General features: G+C 29.8%; 1 protein-coding gene across 1 annotated transcript in view; it reads right to left on the bottom strand.

Moving 5' to 3' along the window:
* Positions 1-378: 378 nt before the first annotated feature.
* Positions 379-23,508, bottom strand: part of LOC114875657 (scavenger receptor class B member 1) — a 30,255-nt gene continuing 7,125 nt past the window's right edge. Inside the window, exons 2-10 of the mRNA XM_029186187.2 lie at positions 16,790-17,490; positions 5,471-5,562; positions 4,066-4,226; positions 3,778-3,916; positions 3,451-3,654; positions 2,862-3,006; positions 2,544-2,798; positions 2,195-2,313; positions 379-1,695 (exon numbers count right to left, since the gene is read on the bottom strand). Of these exons, the coding sequence (XP_029042020.1) occupies positions 1,264-1,695; positions 2,195-2,313; positions 2,544-2,798; positions 2,862-3,006; positions 3,451-3,654; positions 3,778-3,916; positions 4,066-4,226; positions 5,471-5,562; positions 16,790-16,970 (1,728 nt within the window). The 5' untranslated portion in view covers positions 16,971-17,490 and the 3' untranslated portion in view covers positions 379-1,263. The remainder of the gene's footprint in view (positions 1,696-2,194; positions 2,314-2,543; positions 2,799-2,861; positions 3,007-3,450; positions 3,655-3,777; positions 3,917-4,065; positions 4,227-5,470; positions 5,563-16,789; positions 17,491-23,508) is intronic.

The following is a 23,508-nucleotide window of genomic DNA, read 5'->3' on the forward strand; positions in this document are numbered from 1 at the left end:
AATAATTTAAGAAGCTTCAAGGGATGTTTATTTTCAGGTCGTATAAAATTAAAATAAAGATCATATTCAATAAGGATTTTTATTGCATTGTAATCTTTGTTTTAATTTTTGTTGTTACCTTTTTAACAACAATTTTTTTCGTGCAGGATAGAAGGTTCCTATAATTATAATAATAAATTTTATTGTCAATAATAGTAAAATTACGTTTACATGATAAATGAATGACTTAAGATATGTTGAAGATGTTATACACTTTGATCGCCATTTAAAGCTTTTTTTAACCATATTATTATGATAAAATTATTACAAGGCGATTTATAAACAAATTAAATAGCATACAAATTTTATAATTTCTAGAAAATTTCGTTAATTATTATTTGAATATGAAAACTATATTTAAATTTAACACATATTTTTCAATTTTCAAAATTTGAAATTTGGATATGTTCCATTCATATTTAATCATTATGGAGATTCGATCATAGGCAGTTTAAGGTTCGTAGTTCTTTTTTTATCGAAGGTTCAGAAACTAGAATAAATTGTAAATAAACTTTGTATTCTATCTAAAGTACCGACTATTTAATATTTTGCTTGGCAATCATTTACATAAAAACCTAACACACGCTACGTGAATGCCTGGTTGCCCACAGAAGGGGTAAATCGTTTATACCGGTATGTTTTCCTTTGTTTCCGTTTGTTTAGGCACGATCTGTTTCATATTAGAAGCATCTTAATATAAACAGACAAAATCACAGACACAGAAACGATTAAGTAACCGTGAATATTCTTACAAATGTTTGTCAAGCAAGTTTTATTGCGATTCATATGCATCAACGTCCTCTTTATATAATTGGAAAGAAAACTTTGGTGTACACTGATCAAACGATTACACGCTTTGCGAGGCGATTTTTAATCGCCTAAATAACTACGCGGTATGTTTCAAAAGTAATGAGATTGTTTGCTATGGAACTTAAAATGGGTTACTATTATCTATAAACTTTATTAATGTATTATGCAGTATTTCTTAACGAATTTTTAGGTGCAAAGAAAATTATAGTAGCACCTCAGCCTCCTGATTTGAAAATAAGAACATTAGCACTTGCGGTAGTGCCAGGATGCGCACGCATCTTTCAGGGTGCGCGCGCATCTTACTCTTTGTAAGCGCGAAATCGGCTCTCAACAACTTCAGTAGCTCATTACCTTTGGAACTGACCGGGTGTATATACAAACTTAAACGCGTATCGGGCACGAAATTCTTACTAACTAAACCTCTATCCTGTTCGGTTTTTCCATATTATCACTATTAAGCAAAACGTACGATTCTCGTGTCATTAACAGTTTGTGTTGTCCATTCACTAATAACGTGGAACTTCTTCTGATAGTCCGTTTACCTAACTCGATTGCTTCGTGTGTGAATACCGCGTTGTTATAAGCCTTCACGAAAACGGTAGTTATGATTATCATACCGACTAGAATTAAGCCATACGAGGTACAAGGCACAGCAACGTCGCTGAACGTGGTTGCTAAATAAACCCATCTGCGGATTGAAGGTGTTAATTCTTCGATACCTTCTTCGATCCACATGATAGGGAACACGATGTCAGGAAAATTTGATACGACACCAATATGTGGCTGACGTTCAACCTTTAAGTTCAATTGTACACGGACCTTCCCTTCTAGTGGTACTCCTAGTTTCTGTAAACCAAACAAATCATTCTGTAAAAGGTATCGTTACTATTTTTTTTATTTATTCTCTTTTTGGTTAAAATGAGTGCTGTTCAAACTGAAGCAGTGTTCATTTCTACATTACTTTTATTGAATTGGTGGATTGATCTGTGCAGAGGTTATGTTACAGACAATTCGTATTACATGTAAAAATTAATTCGGCGTCTATTTGCCTTTTAACTGAAGATTTATTTCTTAAAAAGTCATAGCAACGCTAATTGTTGAAGCAACCGTTGTCGTTACATTCTGGCGCCATTTTCTAACTCGACAGACACGCGGGAAAATATTCAAATTTAAAACAGTATTAGAAAGTCCTGATGCTAAAAGCACCGAATTAATTTATACAATTGTGTATCAGTATTAGTATTCATTTATTGTTTATTAGTGTTTATTTATAATATTATTAATATTTTATTAATTTAAATATTATCACTGGTTCATCAATATTTATTTATAAAAGAACACTTACCGGTTGTATTTTAAAATACGTCCCATGTGTATCATGATCTGGTTTTAATCCATGAACTGCATCTAATAATTTAGGGTCCGCTTTATAGAAATGAGGGAAAGAAAGATAGACTGGTGCGCCTAAAATTTAAAAAATGCAACAATTATAAAAAATATAAATGTATAACAGATTTAACATAAATATTAAAATATTAGCAAATTACTTAAATACTAGATAGAATCACCTGATGGAATTAAATTAAGTTCCTCAACATTTTATTGCCTTCAGATTTTTTTTTTAGTAATTCTACAGTTAGCAAATTATTATTTTTCTTTTATAAAAATAATTCAATTTATTAATCAATACTTACTGTACTGGCAAGGACTAATATTTTGTAGCCCATTCGAAGGGCAAGTGGACATATCGTCCGAACAAAAGCATTCATTTTCGGGGGTAGTTTCGTTCGGACGTCCGAATACAACATCTGATGGTGTATACAAATCGGCCTTAATTCCCGATTTCTCAGTTGGACCTCGATATTTTAGAGGTAGCGTGCGGCAAATATCTTTGTCCCATATATGAACGATATCAGCACCAGTCTTTTCCCGGGGTGGAAAAAATGATCCTATAGAATATAACAAAAAATAAATTTGGAGATTTCGTTCTCAAAGTGATTAGCAATAATCACCTTCAGAAGCTCGAATAGAATTACATGGCGCATTTGGCCAATATGGCAAATGATCTAATCCATTTAAACGATTAATTAATCCAAATTCCTTCATGTCAGTATGTCCGGTATAAATAGTTGATACTTCATTTAGTGTACCATTCCTCTGTAATTGAAAAAGTTAGCTTCATATCAAAAGTAAAAAGTTATGAATAATTGTTTTTAATTATCAATTTTTGTTCATAATTTGGCTTTTTTTTTAATTTGGTGGCACAAGGAAGTGTACCTACATTTCAGAATAATTAAAAATTTGAAGGTCGAAATTCTTTTGTTCGAGGCTTTATTTTCGAATAAATTGAAGTTGAAAATTTATCAAAATTTCTATATTTAAAAAAAACAAGTGATGCCATCTATTATCTGGTACTAAAAACGTGCTTTTTGATTCCACCGATAGAGAGCGCAAAAATTTCATCGTTTTAAGTTCTCACTATTAACACTAGAGGGTGCAGGATGCTCCATTGCGCTCTTTTAGAAAAACCCGTCAAATATGCTATAGCGGATAGAACCGTGCCACCAAATTTAAAAATAATTCATATATATTATTACCTACCCCGAGAAGTAGCCCCATCCGACTCATAGGACGTCTTGTTTTCGGGAAAAATCGATGAGCAATACTAACTAGCGGATCATCGTATCCGAAAACAAGTTCTTGAGCAGTTACAGGAACAAACGATTTCATATGCATTCCGCTCAAAAACACGGATAATCCTACAGTTAAAAATCGAGGTAGACTTTTACTTTGTGTTGACAGAGTCTGAAAAATAAAAGAACCATTTTATTTTTAGCAATAAAGTAGGCAATTAAAAAATACAATCATGTTACAAATTACAATATTATTTGAAGTTATTATTTGTAAATTATGAAATAATGTACTCACTAGTAATGGAATGTTTGGTACTATTACTTTAAGGTTTTCGTCTTTAGACATTTCCGGCATAAAATTTAATATTTTCTTGTGTTGATAACTTACGGTACCATTGTTATGGAAAACGATATTTACTTTCTCCATATCCTCCCTGTAAAATAAAAGATTCAGCTTTTATTTCAGTGAGTAATATTTCTTTTTTTTGTTTGCTTAATTAATAGTATGCCTTTGGTAGGTAATGTAGGTCACTGATAATCCATATGGCACTTAATGTCTTAATTTATTTTTATCGATGCTTACCTATAAACGAAAGGACCGACCTCTTGCAATTTTGGTTTCTCGTTATATTGCAAGAAGTTTTCCGGATTAGTTACGTTGAATATGTACACTTTGGTCAGTCGAACAACACCAGGCTTTTGCCAGTATTGAAAAGAAAGAGAACCGTTCCATAATCGTAGTTGCTGAAAATAAATAATAAAAAATGACACAATTATTAATTATAGCTATAAATGATAATGAAAGTAATTCATTTAATTTCCTTTTTTTTTTCATTTGTTGGTTGGTTGGTTATTTTAAAAATTACTTATTGTTTTCTATACTTCTATATTTCTACACTTCTATATTCCTATATTTCTTTATACAAATATTATATCCAGTAATTTACTATACTCAAGTATTCAACGCATCAGTACATGGGTCTGAGTGACCCTGCCACCGCTACTCTAGAGTTAATTATATGTACATTGCTATAACGTGATGTATAGTATTATATCATTATGTGCAAAAATAAATCGAGAAAACAGCTTCCGGTTTTTCCTAATTACTAGCACCTAACTTATGACACTCATTTTCACTGTACAGTTGGAAACAGGTTTAAAGAAACATGTCAATTACCTGTGAAAGTAATTAAATTTTATTGTTTAATATCAGTTTTAACGACATTTTAAGGAAAAAATAGAAGTGAGACTGAGCGTTGAGAAATTGCTATATTCGTACTTTCACGTTTAAAGGAAATTGCGAATAATAAATTGTTTTTTTAAGTAAAGCTTTAGTTAAGGAACTTTAGAAAGTGATATTCTGTGATTAATAAAAAAGAATGAAAATTTCTATAACAATATACTATTTTATTTGAAATATGTGCTACATATTATTGATATTATCATTTTGATATAGATTAATTTTGTCAGATTAAAAATATTAATTTATTACTGAAACTATACAGCAAAGAATAGTAATCACGAATTATAGCACAATTTACAATAAATAATAATAGTAATAAAATAATTCATATTATTTTTATTTCCACTAGTTTGATATATTATAATTTCATAAACATTTCCAATCTCCTAATAATATAAATATGTATATAAGAAAAAGGATTAGATGGAAGATTTTCTCAATAAACAGGATGTAATTCGTTGTCCATTTTAAATAAAGAGAATGTAGAAGGTTACCAGTGAAAGATTTTGACAAGGAAGACAAGTCACATTCTGGAGAATCCAGAAGGACTTCTATAAATTAATTCCGGCATGTAATATTATTAAAAAATAATTTGTTGATTGATATTTTCAATTAATTTGAGTTTGAATGCGGAACTGATAATATCTGTATATCAATTACATTGATGTATGACCTAACTGGTACCATGAAATTTTTATTTATATATTCTGCATTTGGCTTATACAAGAAAAATGGTTCTATTTACCTTTAAAATAACGTAGTCAACCCAAGGTATACTGCTTAAAATAATGCCGATCACGAGGGTTAAGATTCCTATAAATATTGCTGATAGTCTACCTGTAAAATATAAAAAAAATTGCATATTTATATATAAGAATACGAACGTCATAAAATTGAAAAAAGATTATAATTTTGGTTGAAATGTTGCAAAGGAAGGAATAGGACTATTTTTTAAAATTTATTATACAAATATCAAAATATTATAATTTTTATGAATATTTTCTAATTACTCCTTGAAAAAAAGAACGTTCCGGATTAAGATCATTTTTAACTATAATTGGAAATTGTATTCAAGGATTAATATTCAAAGATAAAGAATGGATTCATTAAAAAACGAATCATAAGAATTTAAATACTTTCAATTTGTATAAAAACTGAAGATTACCGACAAGGATGTATCTATATTACTTGTAATATTAGGAAAAGTCGATGCAAATCGTTAGGAAAGTAGGATAGTATAATGAAAGTATACCATTAGTCTTGATCAATGTGATTTCATTGACCTGCTGTTCTCGTTTATAGTAATATGTTGTTTTTAATATCATATTACCTATCATTTGATAAATGTACTATATTTGCTGCTGCTAATTATAAATGACTTATAGTCCTATTACCATTACTGATTAATAAGGGGAAAATGCGGGAGTGTAGCTAATTTAAATTTCATAAAATCAGAAAATTATTAATTTAAATATAAGGTACTTGTTGTCAGTGAAAAAACGTTTCCTAGAAACATTTTGATTTCGGAAATTTTGAAACTGTAGAATTTTTAACTTCTGGAATTTGGAATTATGAAACTTTTGATTTTTGGAATTAAAAAATTTTTTAATTTAAGAATGGTGAAGAAGTCAATAAGTTTACATTTTCGGAGTGACCCTTACCTAATTACGCCACTGCTCAGAAGTTATGTTATAAATAACAAAATACAATAAAAATAGTGTTATTAACATCGATAAAAAATTATCATAAAATTGTGAAAGGTCAACTTTTCCATATGAATCACTTTTTTTGTCGTGGAACATCTTGTTATTAGGGTATTCATAAGAGACATGAATAATGTGCGGAGCATAAACAGTAGCAATTTATATTATTTTATTGCATATTTTATTATGTCTTAATCATTCTTTTGCAGATATTTTTTAAGTATCTTAACATATGAGAACATAAACGTTTATCTAACTTTTACAATACTTTGTTCCAATGCACTCAGAAAATTGATTGTTAACTAAAATTTCCTGATCATTAATCATTTATTATAATCCTCCAGTAGAACACTACTTGAATTATAAAATGATCTCATCAGATCTTTTAAATATAATATGATTCATATCATAAATAATTTATTTAAAATGATCTTTTGCAGTACACGATTTCAGGATTATTCTTTTCAATTTCCTTGTTAATTTTTTTTATCAAAATTCATCATCCATATTACTAACAATTCATTCGATTATCTAATTAAAGATTCTAATATCAGGTATTCGAAACTTTAAATAACGAAATACTGCAAAGATGATCTATAGAAATTTTGAAAAATAAAAAATGCTATCTAATGAAATTCCAGTGTGACAGTCAACGTGTTAAATATAGAATGTAAAAGAGATGCTTCTGCAGTTACACAATATTGGTTTTAGATTTTATAACTTGTAACCTCGGCGTTCAATTAGTCTCGGGAGAATTTCACTCTTACTTCAGGGTCAACCGACAAAATTTAAAAGAAATACGTTCTGATCGGAGGTTCATAATATATTTTTTGCGTTCCATTCGACACAAAATGTTTCTCTTTTACAGGTGTTTAATCACCTTGGGTTTCTTAGTATTCGGTTAGGAACATAGCGATCAGGACTCTGGAATAAAGTAACAGATTATATCAAGGATGCGGTGTAGGTTGTATCAAGGATTTTTATACCTGGAACACCCAAAAAAGATTAACAGAGATTTTAATTTTATGCAAGGAATTCCGGTGTTAAACTTTCCTTAAAATATCTTTTCGAACTACAGATGTGCTCAGTTATATGAAATACTCTGTACACCTATCCTTTTCTCAGTTAAAGGGTTAAAAGGCGTACGTGATAATTCCAATACCTTAAATTATTTTCTATTACGAGATTGATGACGTAAGATTTCGTTAGAGATTCATAGAACAAGGGTGGGTCATTTAGGAAACAACATATTATTCATTAGCTTCAATGCCAGGCAAGTAAGTCAACATAAACATTTTACGATCTAGGAATTCCCAACATTCTTACTTCATAATTAGAATTTCGAGAACATGGTGTAAGTTTGTTCACTGAGTCATTGTGTATCGTTGCCTGTGTAACGATACAAAAGATCGATTTGACGATAATTTCTTGTATTTAACCATTAATGTAACATATACGATATAGAATATAGAAGCATCGACAGAGTACACTCGCAGTCAGATCACGCTTCCTTAGGGAAAATTACGATATAGAAGAAGCAGAAACTGTAAAAATCTTCATTTTGACGACATTACTATCAACAGTAATTTAGAAACAAAATAATATAATTTTTAATCGTTAAATATTATAAAATTTAGTATATAACTGAATAATAAATAAATTTCAATTTTTGCTCGCGTAAATGTTTACGCACAAGTGGTGGAGGGTTCATGTGACCTTCTCCCCTGCATTGTCATTCTCCCCATGGATGCCCATGGGGAAGGACAAGAACCCTAGAGATGGCCACATTTCCTGTGGAAGCCTGATTGTGTACCTATAGAGTTAGAGTTAGAGTTAGAGGAATGTAAAGGAAGGTGGTGGTCGAAAATGTGTGGGGCATGGTGTTCGTTAACCATGAGCGGTATAAATTACCAAATCCATTGCATAATTTTACGATCTCTCTTTTCTCGAACGTGGGTAATGACCACCATCGTTAAAGTTCACTTTCTTCGTGCGTCCTCGAAAATAACGAGAACTTGGAGATGAACATTTGTCGATCAATTGTAATATACACCTTCTGTTTATTATTCATAACTTCAAGTATTTGATGCGAGTATTTCTAATTAAATAAATGAAGGAATTCCTATCTACTACTTTCACGGTATTTAATTATCATAATATCCATAATTTCAAGTATTTAATGGGAATATTTCTAATTAGGAATATTACAGAATTTTTAAACACCTTTGTTCCAAATATAAACTATTCCTTTATGAAATTTAAAAAAAAAATTGATTGCAAGATAAAAATAGCACAATATTACTCAGCTTTTAGCACCTTCAGCTATTTCGATACAAGAGATCTGATTATGTATGGTAAGGTAATTTGTATTTCTCAATCATTTCGCATTGAATCAACTTTCATTACCGTCGCGCTGTAACGACATAAAAAAATCAAGTGATTATCGACAATTACCGCGTACACAACATAGGTGCAAGAAACAAATAGCACTATTTAATTATTAAAAATGCGCATAAGAAATTACGTGTTTACGTTATTGAACAAATTATTCCATTGGCATTGCCGTTTCTGTAAAAATCTTCCATTTTTAAGATGATATGATTCTATAAAGAAAATTCAGTTTTGCTTCCTTTTTTAATCTGTCATTCATTTTTTAATGTTATAAATTTAAATACATGTTATTATAGACACATAATAAAATTAGGCATCATCGGAATAAAACCAAATTGTTCAATAATGGGTAACATTTTTACATCATTCAAACTAATTATTTATATTAATTGACATCATATCAACATATGAGAGATTTAAATACTACTTTGCATTGCAAAATTATTAAATTGAATAGTGCAGAAATGATCTATGGTTGAAAACCAGTTGCTATAGAAGATACCAGGATGATTGAGAGATGAGTAAAGAAATAAAGATCCGATTATGCTTGATCATTCACTTTCTCTCCCGCTAATAATTTCATTAGTAATTCAACGTTATGATGTTAGATACTATAAATAATTCAATAGATAAGGCAGCCATTCTTTTATTAGATCCGGGTAAAAAGACATCTATCATATAAAAGATCTGTCGTATGTCTTGCTACTAATTTTAATATTACTACTATTTTAGTCGAATTTTAGTTAATTCGGTTTTTTTAAATATTTATAACAGAACAAAAGAATTTCTTACAATAGAAAGTTTCACTTTTGTTTCATCATCTAATTGTACGTTATTTATAAGGATTAATTATTTTTTTTTAATTAGTTATTGTAGCTATGTAGCTAGATTAGAAACAATAAGAAAGGCAGTAAAGGTTGTCGCACGTTGTGGAATTTGAAGATGACGGTTAAATTGAATATAGTCGTGACAGTGTACAAAAATTGCTTACTCGTCAAGGATCGTTGAGCGGAAGTTACGTTGCAACCATTTCTTGCACGTACTAAGGGCAATGATCTTCCAAGAATGAAATTTACAGTTTGGCCACATTTTTATCATATCTTTTTCTTGATTCGATCAAAATGGGTATATTTGCGTTCATTTAACTGTTCTACTAAGTTTATAAAAACTGGTACAGCAATTATAATTTGTATCCTTCTGAGAAAACGGATAAAAATCTTTTTATAGACTCAGAGAATGATGCGACATTTTTTGCTCCTTTTTTGAACACGTTTAAATTTAAAACTTGATTTCTTCGATGATTCATCGGCATAAGGTGAGGGCCAGGGTGGACTTAGCTTCCCAAAAATGTAAACTGGCGCTCAGCATTTTAAGATTATAAAATTCTAAAATTCTAAAATTCCAAAATTCTAATATCCAAACTTCAAAATTCTAGAATATTAAGATTACAAAATCCTAAAATTCTAAAATTTCAAAATTTCTAAGAAATCTGGCCCAACCTGCAATAGATCTTAGTTACGATATTCAATATTAGAAAAATGTCAAGTGCGTCCTTCTGGTTTTAACTGCCTCGATTGACGTCAAAAGGTGTAAGATCAAATGACTAATGATTAATTCATACATTTATAACAATTATCTCAGGTAAATACTGTACACATAATAATGTACAAGACATTGTATTTAATTGCTTTGAAATCAAGTAGTGCAATAATTTGCCTTTCACTGATTATTAATACAGCAAAACAAATGCATAAATAGCTCATAATGAGATGTGATTAGCACTTTGAAATAGATTTTCCTCGTTGCTCAATAACAGAGGGAAAAAGGAAATATGTTTTAATGATTCTGAAAAATGGAAAATTTACTAAATAACTCAATTATTACTCAATTAAATAATTATTTTATTAAAATTTATTCATTTCCTTTTATTTTAGCTTTAAATTTTTACTCTCATCTTATTATTATTTTAAATAACTGTTATCGTCATTCTATTATCAAATCTACGAAAGTGCTAGGAAAGTTTCCAAGTTTAGAAATAGTCGCGTTAACGGCCCTGAATTAATTTCGTTAACAACGCGTTTCGTTCTTAGCCAATATGCTTGATTTCTGGTATTTCCATCCGGTGGAACTAGAACTACATTTCTAGGTTTCCCAAGGTTTCGAAATAAATAAGAAAAAAGTATAACCGTCATAAGTACGTGGGATCGTAAACGCACGATCATGCAAAGAGGAAGGTCTTGGGTCTATTTTACGTTGAGTGTTGGACAATTAGTTTGCAGGCCGTTATTAGGAAAATATGTGAAAGGAATAACCTACTAATATGCGACACAATTAATTCCCAAGATAAATCTACATTATCAGTACTTATGGTTCGTCTCACAGATAGTAATGTCTCACAAAACATGCTAAAAATCAATTGTCAAGGAGAAGAAGAATTTCAATAGGAAAAATATTTCCTTTATGTCGCGAAATTATTAGAAAAAAATTTGATTTTCCTGCTTTGTAGTTGCACTACAAACGCAAGTAAAGAGAGAATAATTGGATAGTTAGCTCGAAAGTAAATGTTGCGTGATTTTTTTTTATTTACGGTCTGAAAATCATCATTTCTGTAATCTTCATTGTGAAATGTTTGGTAAAAGCTTCCCCTGCTTTTCCTTTTTAATCATGCTCCACTTTTAATGTTACGAAAAATGTGGTTAAAAAATTGGAATTTATTCTAAATAAAACTAAATAACATTTAATCGTAAAGAAAAAGGGCAACTGGGAATAAAAGAAGTTTTGTTCAATGTATATTGGCACAGTAAATAAATGGCTTATAACTGGGTCCTCCGGCAAAAGGGGGCCCAGAGCTCTAGCCCCCCTTCTGGGTACATAGTTGCCTTGAGAGTAGAAACCTGGAAACTCTTTCCTTTGTGATCAAAATTGTTCAAAGATCGATATCGAATCGGCGTTATTCTCAAGAACACCCTTTCATCAACGGCGAGAATTGCATACATTTTTGATCGAAGAAGGTTATCCGGTCTATGGTTGAAGGACGGTCGTCTACATGGTTAACGAATTTTAATTTTGTATATTTTGCCAGACAAGGAAGAGAACTTGTTTATAAGAAATCAGCTCGATAAATATCATTTCGCAAACTGAACTTATCTAAGAATTTATGAAACGTCTTTTATTCAAATGTATTTAAAATGAAGACGTTTAAATAAAAAAAATAAAGTTACGTTGTGCGTCTCAAATTTAAGATTTCTATATTAAGCTATTTTTCACTCGTATAGTTACTTAAATATTATATTTTACTGTTAACACTTTATTGGCAGAAAATTAATTTGTACACCTAATACTTTGTTGTATCTAACAGACGTTTAGTATACTTTTGACGTATCTCCAGGTGTGACAATGAATTTGAAAGTTGACAATTCAATTTGAAAATAAACTTATATTTTTCGTTACCGTTCAGAGATTTTGCAATGGTGTGCTGTTCCAATTTTACGAAACAGGAAATGTGAAACGATTCATTGTGGATGGTGTGCGTATGTAACAAATGAAATACGAGCGATTTATCGTATACAAGAATTCCTTGAATACATTGCCCCTTATTCCTGTCGAAAACTTCCACACTTTCTACGGTTGATGGTTTCTCAATGTTTTGCGGTAAATTGCTTATGTTTAAAAGAGAATCGCTAAAATAACTGTACATGTTATAGGATATTTACAGTTTCAACTCAGTCATTGCTTACGGATTTATTAAATTTCTCTTTCCAGTTCAATGGAAAATCAAGAATTTCAAACCCTTTTAATTTATCCAATCAAAACTAATGTTATGTCAAATAACAAAATTAAGAAATTTCAATTTTTCTTCTTCCTGTACTTTAAAACAATCATAGGGTGAACTGTACAATAATTGGTACTTCAAATTAAAATTCAGATAATATTTCAGATAATAGATAATATTTCTTGATTTAATGAACAAATTTTCTTAACGAAACAACGCGTTAGTATTGCGAAGTCTAAAGCCAGGGTAAATGAAAAGGTGGATGTTGCACGTTACGGTTATCTCATCAGTACGGTTACTTAATGGCCATTGAAATACGTAATATCGAAGACGTGACATAGCCAGTGAACCGGTCCAAAAATGTCCGCCAGGTTATAATGGACCGTGCTTCTTCGAGAGTTTCTCTGAACGGCCCGAGAGTGAAAGTGATCTCAAAATTGTTTGAGTGCGCGTATATACATGTCCCTGTATATCTGGTTGGTTTCGTTGTACGAACGTCGGTTATATACATCATAAATAGCAACCACTATGTTTTGCAACTTGCCAGGGAAAAAAATGTTTGAACAGGTGCGGTTTTGTAACCCTGACTGCATTCCAACCGAAGGGTTCGTCATTAATCGGGCCTGAGAGGAACTTCGAAGCGTCTGGGTCGATCAGATTCAGTTTTTCTTGGATGTTAAACGTTGCATTATCGAGATTTAGGTCAGAAATTCACTGCGTCATTCAGCTTTTTCTACCTCTTCGTTATTAAATAAGGGTAGGCATCTTTTTATTAGATTTCTTCTTTTTTTAAATAATGTTAAGGATTCGTGGAATTAAAAGCAAATTAAAATAAATAGAAATTTTAGAGATATTAAGACATTAAAATTTTATATTAGATTCTCAAGAATTTTGGAATATTAGAATTGTAAAATTTTAGAATGTTATTTGGAAGCCATAGATTCTTAGAATTTTAAAATTTTGGTATTCTAAAATTGAGGGGATCAGTCCACATTTTTGTGGTGTCAAACCCACCCTGGTCCTCAAAGGCATTATAGTAATATTGAAGAATTATGAAATAATACAAATCTCCAACTTTTTTTTTGATTTAAAAACTTGAATAAAAAACGATATTACAAAATTAGCTCGTTAAACTGTGATTTCATCATTCAGCATGTAAGATCGTTATGTTATAAAAACGAGCATTCTACTGTCAATAAATGCAAAGCTGGAACTCACATTCTTGTAAGTCTTGTAATTAGCAACTAACTTTATTCGTGGCTATCGGAAATTTAACTCGTAATAAAATACTTATTTTTTTGTTAATGAAAAACTTAGACTATTTTAACTAGATTTTGAGATAAAAAGAATTGTAATTCTCGTCCAGAAAGTTGCAAAATTCATTCTGAAAGAAATTCATTCTCAAAGAATAGGAAAAGTTTGCATTATAGATCTATTAAAATTTTGCAATTTGTAATTAATGTATATTAATATTCTAATAGATTGCAATAATTATAATAAAAATTATAATTTGGAATCCAGAAAATAAGCTTTTTGTAAGTCACAGATACGTTATGGAAGGAAAATCCAAAGAAATTTAAAATTATCATTGCATAAGAATACGAAAAATTAGCATAAAGTATTTCCCACAATTTTCCCATGTATCCAATGGCATTTTTCTACATTGGTAAATAGGTAAATATGCATACAATACCACCTGAAGGAATAGTCTAATGATGGAGGTCGTGGTGCAGTAGGCTAGTGGAACAAGCGATAGAGAACAGGTTGTCTGCCCCACTATTGCATGTTACGCATCATTCTGATTATGTTTTGACTATCACCAACACTCTTTACAGTTACAAGACCAGTTTGAACGTAGTATGGTACACTGTATTACAGTACCTATGCCGTTCTCTCGAAACTTTTCAATCAAACCCAAGAGAAACTCTCAGCAACAACTGCTTCTAATATGGAGGAGTAGAAAGGTATCGGTGAACTTGAGGGTACGTCTTAGATCGGTGATGCCAATGCAGGAATTTAATTCCTGCACACTTTCGTTTATCTTCCTAACATAGTTTAAGTCACTGATAAATTCTAACGGATCTTCAAGTATTTATAAATGTTTGATTTTAGAAAAATTAGAAAGAAATAAAGGGTAGAGGGTTGTTGAGCTTTCCAGTTAGAAAATTTCTCTAAAGGTAGAGAAAGTAGGTTGGTAGATTGGTTGAATATAATAGTTAGAAATTAAGAAAATTATGAAAATTAAAAGAATTAGAAAAATTAAGAAAAATTGAGAATGAGGATTCGTTGAGTTCATCAATTAGAAAATATTGAAAATTTGTTATTTCTCTTATTTAGAATATAAAAAAACCCTGAAGGTGAAATCATTTAAATAAATATTTAGGAAATGTTATATAGTAATTGAATTAAAATATATTAGTGTAATGCTAGTTTCAAGTTCATTGAAGAAAGCAGATCTTATGTAGAAAAAAACGAGAACTTCTTATAATTCAAGTTTCTCTAGTACAGTAAAGAATTTCTTCCTGATCTCGTGGTGAAAACAAGGAAACTATCCTATATGTTATAGAGTTTTAAAGACAGCAGAAAAAAACTTCTTTTTCAGGTATTTTTGGTAGACTATTTTCTCGATATAATTGTCAAAGTGTTAGAGAAATTACTATTGAACTTATTTTATATTTTATTATTAATTCGGAAAAATTGAAGCATACTCTTTGTGCATAAAATTCTTATTCTAGACTTTTAGGAAGTTCTGAGAAAGATCTAAAAATGTACCAAGTAATTAATTAGCAATTAATTACTTTTCTTCCTTAATTAAACGTCTCTTTGTACACACAAGTATTAGAAATTTTCGCGTGTTTGTAGACTTTACGAAAATATTTTGTAATTGGCAGGATTATACAAGGTATATGGAGCGTTGATTGTAAATGACTAACATCGGTCACGCTACCTCGGATTGAGAGGATAACTACCAAATCAATTAAGATCTATTCGAAATTATTGAAAAGTCATTGCAAATTAGAAATCAGGACAAGTAACCGAGTATTTCTTCATATTTCTTCTTAAGAATCAACCTAAGGTTTTTTAAAGGAACAGTGTCAAATGAAGAAAATCAGAATAATTTAAAAGGTTTCGAATCATTATGAAAATTTCTGATATACATCCATCATAAACTTATTATTGTTTTTAATTTAAAAATAGATCTGTAACTCGGATACTCAGAGTTTTCAAGGTATTCAGGTCTTAACGTAATTCTGACGTACAGATTATTTCCTGGTAATAAATAACAAAAAATATATAAACGTTGTCTATTATTAGTCGAGAACATGTAAATGAATTGAATTCCCCATTGAATTGAAAATAATTAAATCGAAACTTTGTTATATTCATTAAACAATAAAAATCGACATTTAAAATTATGTCTTTATTCTTTTCTTTCTTGCTATAAACAATCTTGCATTTGTCGCTAATAACATTTGATGTTGATGCGACTCTACACTGTAATTAAAAAAAAACAATATTGTACCTGTCTGTTGTGGAATAAAAAATATGTAAGTGCTTGCTCATTAAGAAAAACCAAGGTGATATAAAAATCATAGTATCTATTTGTGGCTTCCTTGTATCTTTTATGTTCTTGAAAATCATTAGATTTAACCTTGTATGCAAATACCATAATGACTTTTAATTAATTATTGTTATCGCCCTTGTCAGACAGGTTTTATAGATTGTCAACAATTTTTTACGCTATCTGATTGTATAAAAATGAAAAACAGCGGGAAGAAATTTTAATAACTGACGCTGAAAATATTAAAGCGATTAATATATTTTGCGCTAAATATTATTTAACCCTTTGCATTTTGAAGACGACTCTCAGTCGTCACTAAAAATTTGCCTATTTTTTATCAAAAATGCTTCAAATTGCTCTTTCTAGCGAAAAACCTCTCCGGTGCAAAGGGTTAATTTTATTTAGAATTTGTATTTATTATTCTTAATATTATTTAGAATAAATAAAGGTCCGATAACCCCGCGCTCCAGAAATCTTAATCCGATCGTAGTTAATGTAACCAATGTTAATATAAATTTGGGGTCTAATTAATTAAATTTATTAGTATCAGAATTAAAACAGGATGTCGATAATCTCCCGATAAAAGTTCAAATCCTAGTTTACCTTTGAATATAATAGAATTAAGTAACAACTTACCATGTTTAAGTTTCCCATTTTTCGAAATAAGAAAGGACAAAGGTCTAGGAACCCTGTCCGTGCACAGTCCATCGTGTTGACTCGTCTTCACCCCGAAAAGAGCATTTCTTCCCACTTTCATATACTCCTTGCCCATCTTCTTGGGGGATCTGATCCCAAACAACGACCCTATGAACTTCATCTTGAATTCTTTTTTCAACTTTTTCAATCTTTTTCAAAAATCCTTTTCTTCAATCCTTTTACAACGGGGTTTCTGTGTTATAATCTTTACCTCTGCGAGATTAATATCTAGCAGGATAATTAATTAGATTGTTAATTGGACGTTTCGTGCTCTGTTTGTCGTCACCTCACCGTAGAATTATTGTTATAGTTAATTTACGATGTGTTACGTTTGGAAAGTATTTATCTCACGTCACTTCTCCCAGCATTGTTTTTGGGGATGCAAGCGATTTGACGTTGATATATTCTTAATAGTCATTGTTTTTGTTTTCAATTTTCAATAATTAATTTTGGCCCTCTGATTCCCTGAATTTTTCGCTTCGCTTCTTGCCTCTTAGTGTAAGAGAACTGTATTATAGAGACGTTATATGTTCCGGAATGAAATTGCTATTTTTTTTCTTTTTTGTTCTTAAGCTCGATGGCCTTCGAAAATTTTCATTCGAACTCCGTGCGCTGAATTGAAATGTCCTGGCTGTCGTTTCCTAAAACAGACCAACAAATTAACGTTATTTAAATTTATTATTTATCATTTGTGATGACTTCGATATTTTCCTGAAGTGGACCTGACCCCCTATCTCAGAATTTTTGAATTCTAGATTTCTAAAATTTTAAAATTTTAGATTTCTACAATTTTAGAATTTGGGAACTTTGGAATTTTTGAATCTTGGAGTTTTAGAATTGTGGAATTTTGAATTTTCACAGAAATGATATACATATTCCAAAAATTAAAAGAAAAGGAATGTAAAATTAAATTTAAATTGCAACCTATAGATTGGGTCAGCAAAGACCAAATTTACCTTCATCCAAGGGTTAATCCTATGAAGACGAGACAGTTCGTATCTCTTATATTTATCAAAGTATTAAACAGGATAATAATTTATATAGAAAAGATCAAGTTGACATGTGAATATTTGATCAATCGTATTTTTTTTTTTTCATTTATGTAATTTGCATTTTATTATAATCAATTTCCTGGATTTGTTTATTTTTATAGATACATATTCCTAAATGCGTGAAGGAATAAATTTATTCATTATATGTAATTCTTAGGAATACGATTGAAATTTATTTTTGTATTTCATTTTTAGTGAGAGATTTTTTTGAAATGCTATCGCTTTATTTCTCAGACGAGTAGCAGGTTTCAGTATTTCGAAGCTCGTCAAATTACTACGTTTATTGCATGCATTATTGAAATTGAAACGAGCGTTTTATTGAAATTTAAGATCCTTAGCTTATGCAAGCCAAATGCCATAGGCGCTGATGTGCATACTATATTTTGAATGAATTTTTCAATGGAATCGTAATTTCCAAGAAAAGAAAAAAATATATTTATTTTAAAGAAAAAAAGGAATGATGTTTAATATTTTATGAATTTAAAGAACATTTAAACGTATTTAATTAAAATATTGAGTGAGTTTATATATACTAAGTAATAAAATTACATTCGATAGTAAAATTGAATATTTTAGAGCTGCAGACGAATTACTATTATTTTTAATTAATCATCTGTAGATAATGAACGAAGAACATATGGGATTTCTGAACGATAGAAGTGTTTATATTCGTACAATTTTCTGCCTGAAAAAGAAAGTTGCCTGTCTTTTATATTACATAACTACCTTTAAGGTCTATTGATTCTCCATTGATTACATCATTGCCAGCATCAATGGTTCAATACTATACAGTCATTCCACACAGTGTCAAAAATTTCAGTAAATCTTCTATACTATATAAATAGGGGCAAATGTCCATTATTTTCTGAGAATAGGAATTAAAATTCTTAAATAATTATTTGATTAAGTACGTCAATTATCAGATTGCATACCTTTTTTGCTGCTCGTACAAATATTGAAAGTTACTTTAATATTTGAGCATTTTTAAAACTTTTAATTAATGTTTAATTAAAGTTAATTAAAATTAGAATATAATTTAGGTTTTGTGAGAACAAAAGTTGACATTAAAAAAAAAAATTGAGAAACATTATTCGGGTTATTCTTCCCGAAAATGCCCATGGGGAAAGGTGAGAACCTGGGAGATAATCATTTATTTTGGAGAAGTCTGATTTGATCGCGAGTGTACTATACGCGGGATACTAAAGACACTTTTTTGGTAAAAGTGTGATTTCACAAGAAAGAGAAAAAAGAATAGTTTCCTCATAATAAATGAAAGTTATTTCGACCAAAATGCGTTCGTGTAATAAGAGCAAGGTTAAAGGTTGAGTGAAATGAAATTCTGAAACAGCCAAAGGAATTCAAAATAAGCAGAAATAAAGGGAAACCAGTAGCACTTATACTTTCACTACTCGTTAACACGAGTACTTAGTATTTACTCACGTACTATATTTATGGTTCCGCGTGTGGGAAAGTAGCAATGCCCATTTCACTCATTATACTATAATATCACATTATGTTACGTAAGCGTAAGGTGACTATTTCTAGAATGAGTTAAATTGTGAAATTGTTTTAACACGTTGCAACTAAAAGAGACAAAGCTACGCTCTGTAAAACGATCTAATTTAAATTTATTAATAGTGTCAGGTGTTTAATATTTCTATAATTTTAGAAAAGAACCTTAGGATCTTAAAATTTTTGAGTTTTGGAATTTTAGAATTTTAGAACTTTGGATCTTTGGGATTTTTGGCATTTTGAAACCTTGGAATTTGGAAATTTTAAAATCTTCAAATCTTAGAATTTGGAAATTTTAAAACCTTAGAATTAGAATCTTAGCATCTAAAAACAGTAAGGAGTCTTATCTAGTTATGGTCAATGAATCTCCCCCCTTAGGTATACAAATTTTACAATTTCAAAATTCCACGGTGGAACTCGAAAAATTTCAGATCCAATGTGTTAATTAAAAAGAGAAGCAAACTCCATCTTAAAAAAATGAAAAAAGAGAATAATCTTTATGGTTTTTGCTAAACGTGCTTTTGCATGAATTACCGTGACAACGATGTTAATTGAAATCATTACACTTTTTATCACGCTTCATTTGCACATGAATTGAAATTTTGAAAGCTATTCATAAATCTATTGTAAACAAACTTGAAGAAAATCACATTTTTCATGTTATTTATATCCTCGTGTTACATTCCAGTTAAACAAGATAAAATCTACTATGAGTATGCGAAAAAAAAATAGAAAGTGTAGCTTCGAAAAATCTGTTAATCAGTCGAACATACTTTACGTAAAATACAAATATTCATTTCTATTTTATTATTGAACACGACTTTCTAAATCTTGCCAGGACCATTAACGACATGTTTATACAAAGTACCAGACACATAATTAATAAGCTAATCTATTAAATAATTATGATTTAAGTTGTCTAGTAAATTAAATACTTTAGAATGTTTTTGGTAATTATTGCATAAGTCTTGATGCAGTATGGTATATATAGTTATTTCACTACATTTCAAGTTATTCAAACCTGTATTTAATTTCACTGTCCAACAAATTTCTGTTTTCTCATTTTTGGGTATTTCAAAACCTACTATACGTGTCTCATGCATTAATTAAAAATTTGCATTTCGTTATTTTCCTAACATTTTCAGTTTTTGAGAAATTTATTAAAAATTTACTAAAGCTTAAGGGAAGCTACAGGCCCATGACTACTTTGCAGGGGCCTCCCTTCTAAGCCTTTCATTTACTACGTCAAAACATTTTAGATTAATTTTTTTTATTTTTACTGATTTTCAATTCTTATTAACAAGTTAAAGGAAATAATTTCTCCCCTTTTATTTGAATTTGTTTATATTACATCTTCCGTAGTTTTACCAATTTTCAATTCCGATTAACAAGACAAAAAAGAAAGAATTCTTTTATATAATACTATATCGAAATACAAATTGGAGAAAAAAGAAAATAGTGATTGACATAAATTGGAAATATATTTATAACTATTTCTTGTATGTGTTTTTTTTTATATAACTGTTAATTATATAAAAATAACAGCTCTCCGTACAGAAAGGTCTCGTGTGCTGTTAAAGGAATATTGATGTAGCATTAAATATTAATGAAGAATCTGAAAAATGCTGTTCAGCAAATATTAAGTTCAAGTACCGTTTGTATTGAAATTTTGGACAACTGTTTTAGATGGAATTTGGAATCAAACAGTACAGATCTCTTTAATTCTTTCAGTGTTAAATACCTTTGACTGTTAACTTTTATTCATTTTTTTTTAAATTGAACAATTTTCGTCCACGAATTAAACGCTAAATAATTAAAAAGCAAATGTTACGATTAGAAAAATTTACCACAGTTTATGTGGGTCATTAGGTCAAAAGGAAAGTTTGAAAATCAAATAATTTGATGGTATTTAAAGTACCGAATGTAAAAGCAAATAAGCCTTCCTAAATTTCAAGTAAAAGGCAAATATGAGCGGGTATAGAAATATTAGAATTCGTGCAGTCTTCCGTATAATTTCGAAATTATTGATTTCACCGTAGCGATTTCCCTGACTTATGAAAGTTGGCACTAAAAATTTCTAATCAAACATTATTAAACAGAAATCAGATCTTCAATAAGAGACATAATTGTCATTATATGCATATTTTATTTAGTATTTTACATTCTAACAATAAGTAAGTTATATGTAAGAAGTAATTATTATCATTAAACCCTTCGTGATTATGTTTATTTCACAATTCAATTTGATTATTTAATTAAAATATTCATTGATTGACAATGCATGTACACTGTAATTGGTATTTAGATGACAAATATTAATTGAAATAGTCTAATTGTAAGATAAAAGTATAAAAAAGTGAATTAGTAAAAATTGAAAGTGCGCCTCTATGTTAATTTGAACGAGTCTGAGAAAAACAAGTTCTCTTTTCTTTGTAAGTTATTGTTGAACATGGTGTCAAAGTGAATGAAGTGATGAATAATTGTGAGAGAATGTATTGTAAGTACACGTAAGAATGATTTAACCACAGCAATAGGTAAGCAGGACACCGAGGTTAATAACACCACAAGTTTATTCACTTCTGAATAGCTCGCATTATACACGGTCAATGTCACAACTCATTCTGTTATGCCTGCAATAATGTTAATGAAACTTTAAATTTGACATACATACGATATTTATTCAACCAACTACAATCTCACTGTTTTAATTCAATGCGTAGAAATTTCGAGCATTCTTCAATTGTAATAAAAAATTCACTAAAAAGTATAGAAAAGAGTAGCTGAAATTAATTAATTATTCTTAATTATAATTAAATACGATTTTATTTCTAGTTTCAAATCAAATAATTCATTTCATAAAAATGTGCTTCACATTGCAATTCTTCATGTTATGATTTCAAAAGATATAATCTCTTCCTTATGCGAATAAACGATTCTGATCTCTTGGAATTATTTTCTATTATTAATGAGGATTAATTTATCAACTCACACTTCTGAAACGTACATCGTACAATTACATTTCCTCTAAACCGGTTTCAATTCCTGCTTTTCAATTTTCAATCTAACATCTTTATTACTCCCATATAGCGTGAATGTTATTTTGAAAACTATTTTCTTATTTATACTCCTAAATTTCTTTGCTTTTGTTTTCATACACCTTAACTCGTACTCTACAAATATATATTAACGTTATAATCGCACTATTTATCTTGAATTATCTTTTAACACGTGAATAAAAAACACAAGCATTTCATTCCACTAATTCAAAGAAATACCTTATCAATAAACAGTTTATTCATTTCTATCATACATGTGATTCTGTTATTAGTCTCTCGAATACGTTCACAATAGATGTTGAACGTGTGAGAACGCAACTTTAAAAAAGAAAATTGATTTTTTGTTATTGAATAATTATTGAACTTGATTATATTGACCATAATACAGTTTCACTTCGTACCGGCAAGCGCGAATATATTATACTGCATAAGTAACATAAGATTGCGGTGCAGTTTGCAAAAGTCAATAAATTAAAGAAGAGTTACGTTAGATTGCTTCAAGGCCTTTGGAAATGTTTAATGACCAAACATGTCAGCTAAAAACGTGCATTGCGTTGCCATACAAATGCGTATACATATATACACGTGTTTATACGTGCATATCAAATCATTTCTACTTAGATATTTTACAATTCCCACTGACATTCGTTTCTATACATAGAGCAACATTCAGGGCACCCCGTGCCAAAATCCTGGGCCTCAGGGGCGGAATTGGGAGTTGAGGGAAATTTTCGGTGTCCAGTAGGAATGCGGAGCTTAATTAATTAAAATTAAGACTTCTATTCTAAGACTCGTCAGGTCACTAATCTTAAAAATTTAAATCCCAGTCCGCACCTGGCCGTGCCATTTAATTTTGTTTGTGTCAATTGTGATCTATAACTAAAATTAAACATTGAAATTTAAATTTAAGTAAAGATAAAGAGAAAGTCGTATATTTAAATTATTCTTAAATAAAATGGAAAAGGAACAATCTCTACACATAAATAACTTTCGAGAAATGAACAAATAAAAACAAAGAATAGAATTTCTAAGTGATCAT

This window comes from Osmia bicornis, chromosome 2 (assembly GCF_907164935.1).
Source record: "Osmia bicornis bicornis chromosome 2, iOsmBic2.1, whole genome shotgun sequence".
NCBI lineage: Eukaryota > Metazoa > Arthropoda > Insecta > Hymenoptera > Megachilidae > Osmia > Osmia bicornis.